Here is a 6876-nt window from a genome sequence, read left to right on the forward strand (position 1 = left end):
ATGTTTAAATTAGCTGACCACTACTAGAACCCTCTGTTCTAATGTCTGTTTTTAGACCACGCAGGAGTCCACGCAGACTCTGCAACAAATACATCTAAGGATTTATCAGCTATAAAGCTATATTTCGTTAAATAATATAAGACAAGTAATGTTTAAATTAGCTGACCACTACTAGAACCCTCTGTTCCAATGTCTGTTTTTAGACCACGCAGGAGTCCCAATGTAGTCATTTGGGAAGTGAGCTGACAGTCGTTATGAAAACATTTTTCTATTCTTTTAGTTTTAAAAAAAACACAGCCACTGATCCCACCGCATACATGCCAACTCTCCCGCATTATCCGGGAGTCTCCCGGATACGGAACGAATCTCCCGGTCTCCCGTACGGGTCATCAAATCTCCCATATAAATTCGACTCTGGAGACTTTGCTCCAGTGGAGGCTCAAATTGTATCCCCAAGTTGAAAAAATTGGATTTTTTCAAACTCGTTTCATTGTTTGTTGATGCATTTCTTCATCTCTGAACAAAACAAAGCTCTGTTTCTTATTACAGCCATATAAACGATTGATTGATCAGGTTTTTCCGTTTAACCAATAAAAATTATCGACATAAGTGCTCTGTTTTCCCGCAAATTTCCTGTTCAAAATAGATTATTCTTGTATTCTGACCGACTGCTGGGGGAGAAGGGGTAGGGGAGTGCGTTTTTTGGGGGGAAGGGGGAATGGGTGAGTTAATCGTGGGGGGGGGGGGGGGTTGGGGAGACCAGATGGAAAATATCTCCAGATTTTAGATCTCCAAAGGTTGGCATCCCTGCACCGGTGAATATAAATGCAGATCATACGGCCAGTGGATAACTTTAGCTTAAGACTGACAAATCAAACTTAATTCATTAGATCCTCATTGAATGTGGGCTTAATATACAGCAATCATTTTCCATACTATATTGCATTGTTTTGGTTTTGTCTTGGCCCAACAAGTGTGGCTGCATCACAGATGTCATATTCCAATATAGAATTCTATTTTCCGGGCATTTTGCAATTCATAAAATTACCTTGAAATTGTGTGACATAGCCCCTTTAACGAAGTTGAAGTACACAAAGCAAGTGGCCATAAAAGTTGCTCAGTGGCACTGTTTTTAACCCAATCAGGAGGGGGAAGGCATTGATAAAAAAATAATAATAATAATAATTAAGAGCAATAGCTTGCATGTTCCAAAGGTGTAGAATAAAGAAGGCATTCGGCCAATAGTTATGTACCTGAACATCAAGTTTGATCATACATTCACATACCTCTCCTTATATAACATATACCTCTCCCATTAATGGAGAGGACATAGTTTCTGACTGGTTGACACATTTACTCCTCAAGCACCCCCAGTTGACAAGTATAATTGTCTGGCATTAAACAGAGTAAAATTTGTTATAAAGTCTCCATCTTTGATTGCACTCATGTCATAAGACAGCCATGTTAATTGGTGCCAAAACAATAGAAAACTGTAGCTCAAGTTTGCATAATAATACCGCAAGTCAAATTCCCAAAACACTTTGCTGCTATTTTTCTTCCCACCAACATGGCTACCGCTGACGTCAGATGCAATCAAAGACCAGCTTAAGGCAATCACTAGCAGCTAAGTACAGCTAACTAGCCTCATTTTGTTGGGCATCATTGTATTTTACAGCCCGTGTTTGCTTCATCAAAATTGAACAGGTTGGAAAAAAAAAACCTCAGCGTGCCCACTATCTGACAGACATAATTATTGCTTTCAAAAGCTCATTAATAATTTATGACCCTAACAGCATATCAAACATTGATAGAATGTCACTTGCATGAGATTTAAACCTGACAAAACACTCCTCATTAGTTTAAGAATTCTTTATATAAAGAATAGAAATGAGGCCTGGCTTGTTTTCACATTTTAACCCAAGTTCAGACTCCCAATGGCATGTTTTTCGTAGAATGTTTTTGAAGCCATTCAAATATCTAGCAGCATGTATAAAACACTGCTGCTCATTTTTTAAACAGTACATTATATTGGTTGAGCTGGACGGCTATTATCTGTTGTTGACGATGGTCTTTCTGGTGCGATTTCTTCATAGCCATTGAAGTCTCTTGGGCAACAGTAGTTCCACCCATGGTAGCAAATAAGAATAATGAGATAAACCAGAGGAACATATGCCAGAACATCAACAGTTTTCTCCAGGCCATCTTGAATGGACTGCGATGTATCGTTAACAATGCTTGAACTAAATATCACCACAAAACACAGGTTTGTGAGAAGCACAGCATCCAAGGTATTCAACCAGCTGTAATCTTCATTCTCATTGGTGGTTCTGTATGGACGGAGGTAGATGCAGATCACCGCAATGGTAACACATGACACCTCTAGGATGGACCTCCTCAATGGCCCAAAGGGAACAAACATGGCAATAGACAAAATATATACACGGCAGATGAAGTAAAACGCAGCAAACCACCTGTATCGATCTTGAAAGCATTTCTGAAAGTTGTCAAAGAACAACCGGAAATTTTCCAAGATTGGTATCCACTTCTTGAACCATGGGGTAAAGAGAAGTACCAATGGAAGGAACAAAACAAAGCAAATTATCCAGAGAACAGCAATGATGGTATATGGCAGGTGCTTTTTCCAGTCGCGAACAAACTCAATGTTACCATCAGCATACAGCACCCATGTACCATTCAAGGGAACATAGTGGAGAATGTCCCACGATACCATTGTCACATTTGTGTAACAAAGAACCAGCAAAGTGCAAAAAGCACGAGACACATTTCTGTTAATGTAGCAGGATGGTCGGCACCGTGCAATTCTCACGAGAACTAACAGCACAAGAAGAACATATGCAGGAAGGATGTAATTGATGCCAAGCTTTTGGAGGTTGTCCATTCCATGGAAGAGACAAATTCCAACTCTCTTGACTCTCCAGTTTGCTACACCAATGATAAATGTGATAAAGGGGTCAAGATATTGTCCTTCTTGAACAAGAAATGTCATTATTTGATATGAGTACAACCATGCATTGAGGTAAGCTGTGAAGATGTCCAATTCAGCTATACGCAGGACCACCAATACTAACACAACAGTTACTATAAAGAGCACTAGAAGTAGCCAGAGATGACTGTTTGGGCACTTTTTTTTACATTCTTCATTGCCTAAGTTCACGGAGTACCCTTCATTGCATGCTCCACACAAGACACTTGAGCCGTTGCGGCCTTTATTACATATTGTTTTTGTGCTGAATTTAAAATTCAAATTATCTCTGATTGTGGGATTGCAGTGGTGTGGTGGGCAAGGATATGTAACAAAATTTTTATGTGCCATTCCACCCCAGTAACCACGCCTTAGGAATACATGCTTCGAGTCAACAGAACAGTATGAAATTCCAGTTTCATTTACATTTAAACATGAACAACTTCCATCATCCTTTTGCTCAAAGCCAGGATAACAATCTTTTAGTGTGATTTTTCCAGAGACTTTGCGCACCACACGGCCTGCGACTGTGTTAACATCAATCCTAAATTCATTGGCCTGTTTCCCAAGCATATGCAAATTGTTTATTTGGTTGTGATGACGTTGTATGAGGAACAAATTTGAGGTTGACACAAGTTTTACATCATCACTGCTAATAGTCAAGTTGACAATGCCCATCACAGAACTGTTCTTTTCATCAATTAATTCAACAAAAGCCGAAAACTTTTCACTGGGAGAGGCATGCCAGTCTGTCTTATTGACATTGATTTGGACTGCATCTGTAGAAATTTGTTCCCCAGGAGTCTTATCTGGATCTAAATACTGCATTGTATTTTTCCATTCAAGAGTTGAGTTATTTATACGAGGCTCTCCTGCTCGTCGGCATCCAGAAAGAGTTGATGCAAACACTGAGTTTCCACCTCCGCCAGTTAATACTTTGTTGCCCACAAAGACAACTTTGGTTTGCCATTGTGTGACATTGTCAAGACTGTCAGTGTTGTTGTAAGCAATTATGCATGCTCGTGTATTAAGCTCTGTTGTATCAAATGCCATAACAGGTGGTCCAGAATCTCTCACGTAAAGAGCTCCTCCTTGCTCTGAAGCAGTGTTATTCACAAACTTAAGTTGGCTGTGGGGCATTAGCATAATAACAGATGTTCCATACAATCCAAGGCCTCCGCCTTGCCCCCCGGTATTGTTTTGAAAGGTAACATTCCCAAACACATGCAAAGCTGCATTTTCAATCACCACTGCAGTGTTATTGTTATTTTCAATCTTTATAACACCTCGAAAAATTACAGGCACACAGTAGGAATAAATTGCTCCCTGACCAATGACTTGTTTATCTTCTGTCAAAATGATGCCATTGCTGGTGATATTGCAGTCTTCAAGATCAATTCTGTATGTGAGTAAGGGTCCACGTCCCATCAAATCTCCAAGGCCATTTATAGACGGTGATGTAGCCAGACCCACAGCAGCACCCATAGTTGCGTAGTTATTCACCCATTCACAATTTACATACCGTACATAATGAGCCTTGCCAGTAGGATCTTTCATATAGGAGAGTGTTCCATGATGTGAGACTGCACCTCCAAAAATAGCCTCATTTTTCTTAAATGTGCAATGTTTATGAAACAGTTTGTTGGCGAGTAGTTGAAGAATGTCACTTTGTGCAATTGTACCACTTCTGATTGCACCTCCAGCATAGTGTGCTTTATTATTTCTAAATGTGCAATTTGTAACTTGAAATGTGTTGTTTTGCACTTCATCTTGGTACTCTATGAACACCCCTCCGCCCCAGAGAGCAAAGTTGTCCTCAAAGTGACAAAAATTTACATCAATTAAGTTGCTTTTTGCTGTCCCCTTAATGAAAAGTGATAAGCCTCCTCCACGTCCAAATGGGAAATGGTCATCTCCATGTGGGTTGTCTATCAATGTTAAGAAATTAGTTTGATTAGGAGCTGAATTGTTTCTGAAAGTGCAGTTGTAGAAGGTGTAAATAGCATTGCTATCATATTCAGCTAATTCTGTTTGGTTTCGATTGAACGGAAATAAACCACCTTTGAAAGTGAATTCCACATAAACACCACCTCCAGCAACTGCAATTTCCTCTGTAGCTGAAATATTTTCGATGGGTTTGTTGTTCTCAAACGTGGAATGCATAATCAAGACCTCACCGCCTACGTCATACATGTTAACCCCAATACCTGGACTCTGGACAATAAAACAGTTTTCGATAAGGATGTCTTTGCAGTAAACAAAAAACAGAGCAGAGAGGAAAGGTATGTGAGCATGTTCATGAAACGCATCACCAGTTGTGCTATCATGCTTGCCACCGCAGCCTCGAAGTAATATTCCTTTGATTGTGATGTTGTTGCTGTTGTCAAATGAAAGGCTTCCGTTTAAGTGACAATCAATCGACACAAAGCCCGATCCTTGATTCCCTACGACGCCAATCTCGATCATGTTGCTGAAGTTAAAGTGTTCTGTAAGATTGTAGGAATAAGGCCCTGGCTCCAGATACACAAACGTGGAATTTTTGACAAACCCGAGTGCATAGTTCAGACTTTGACATGCTATCGTCTTTTCATTCCCGCACGTACTGTTGTCCGTTCCATTTTCTTGGGAAACCACGATCTTTTGCGGTTCTGCATGAAGCGGTACACTCGAAGCACACAGTAAAATACAAAATGCAAGGATAAACGCGTGAAACTGAAACGCAGCCATCCCACAAAGTCACAGAAGAAAGGCTTCCTTGGAAAAGTTTACGTTTGACGCGTGCAACGGCACCGAGCCAAATGTCATGCAATGCTCACCACCACAAAGGTATTGCGTGACATTCCATAAAATGACTGACTATAGGCAAAGTTAGTAGAGTTTATAGTAACTATGTTATAGGTAAACTTTATAAATTTCAGAGATGAAAAGTTCATATTTTACTTAACCAGAAAGCGAAAAAAAGCAAGATAGGTCGACATTTCACGGGGAAGGGAGGGGGGGGGGGGTGGGGGAAAGGAGTGGGAGGGGCTGGGGGCCTATAGCCCTAACTTTTTCCAACGGTGACGTTTTCTCCTAAACTTCTTCGCCCTCCCATCACCCTTCCGTGATCCATATCAAACTCTACCCTTTTCCCCCCCACCTGGGAGGGTAAATGCTAGGACACACTAGGTACATCAAGCTACTCAAAAGAGTATTGTGATGGTAGGGGTGTAATGCCAAGGTGAAAGAATTGAGTGGAGATGGCGTGATGTGAAAAAGTCTGAAAACCACCTCTCCAATATATCTGTCGGAAATTGTGCGGAGTATTTTTATTATTTGTTGCCTTTGTTGTAGTTAACACAATTTTAGCTTTTGTTTAGATTATAAACAATGTGATTTGAGAAAATGTTGAGTGCAGTCGCGTGACATACAACACGCGGGAATCTGATAGCTTTGAACTTTGGAACCGTTAGTTGAAACCAAAACCAATGATTGACAGTGATAAAAAGGAGAGACATTGGATCACGAAAAAATAGAGTGGGATATTGTAATCTTAAGCGAGGGAGAGTTTTCGGTGATCAATAAAGTAGAAGAAATCAGGATACCGTGTGAGTTTGTTGGTGGTTCAATCTTAGAGGCAATTCCCAACATATCTTATCATGATAGCCTTCACGCAGCCGGACATTTAACTTGAAATCTAGGTCAAATACCGGTGGTTTAGGCCAAATCATGATTGTAAATCCCGTGTTGGGATTTTTCATTGACTATACGTTAAACTACATGTAGTAATAGCTTTCACTACATCTGCCCTCGCCTAAGATAATACGGATGGCAGTTGAGGTGTTTTCCAATTAATAGGTGCTTCACATTGTGATGGCTTCATATTATTTTACATGTAACCTGCGATCGTGACC

The 6876-nt window shown here is 40.3% G+C and overlaps 1 protein-coding gene across 1 annotated transcript; it reads right to left on the bottom strand.

The window, feature by feature from the left end:
- Positions 1-1731: 1731 nt before the first annotated feature.
- LOC138000361 (uncharacterized) lies at positions 1732-5952 on the bottom strand. The gene has a single exon (XM_068846702.1). It carries the CDS (start codon positions 5708-5710, stop codon positions 2024-2026), a length of 3687 nt encoding a protein of 1228 aa, XP_068702803.1. The 5' UTR covers positions 5711-5952; the 3' UTR covers positions 1732-2023.
- Between the last annotated feature and the right edge of the window lie 924 nt (positions 5953-6876).

This window comes from Montipora foliosa, chromosome 4 (assembly GCF_036669935.1).
Source record: "Montipora foliosa isolate CH-2021 chromosome 4, ASM3666993v2, whole genome shotgun sequence".
NCBI classification, from domain to species: Eukaryota; Metazoa; Cnidaria; class Anthozoa; order Scleractinia; family Acroporidae; genus Montipora; species Montipora foliosa.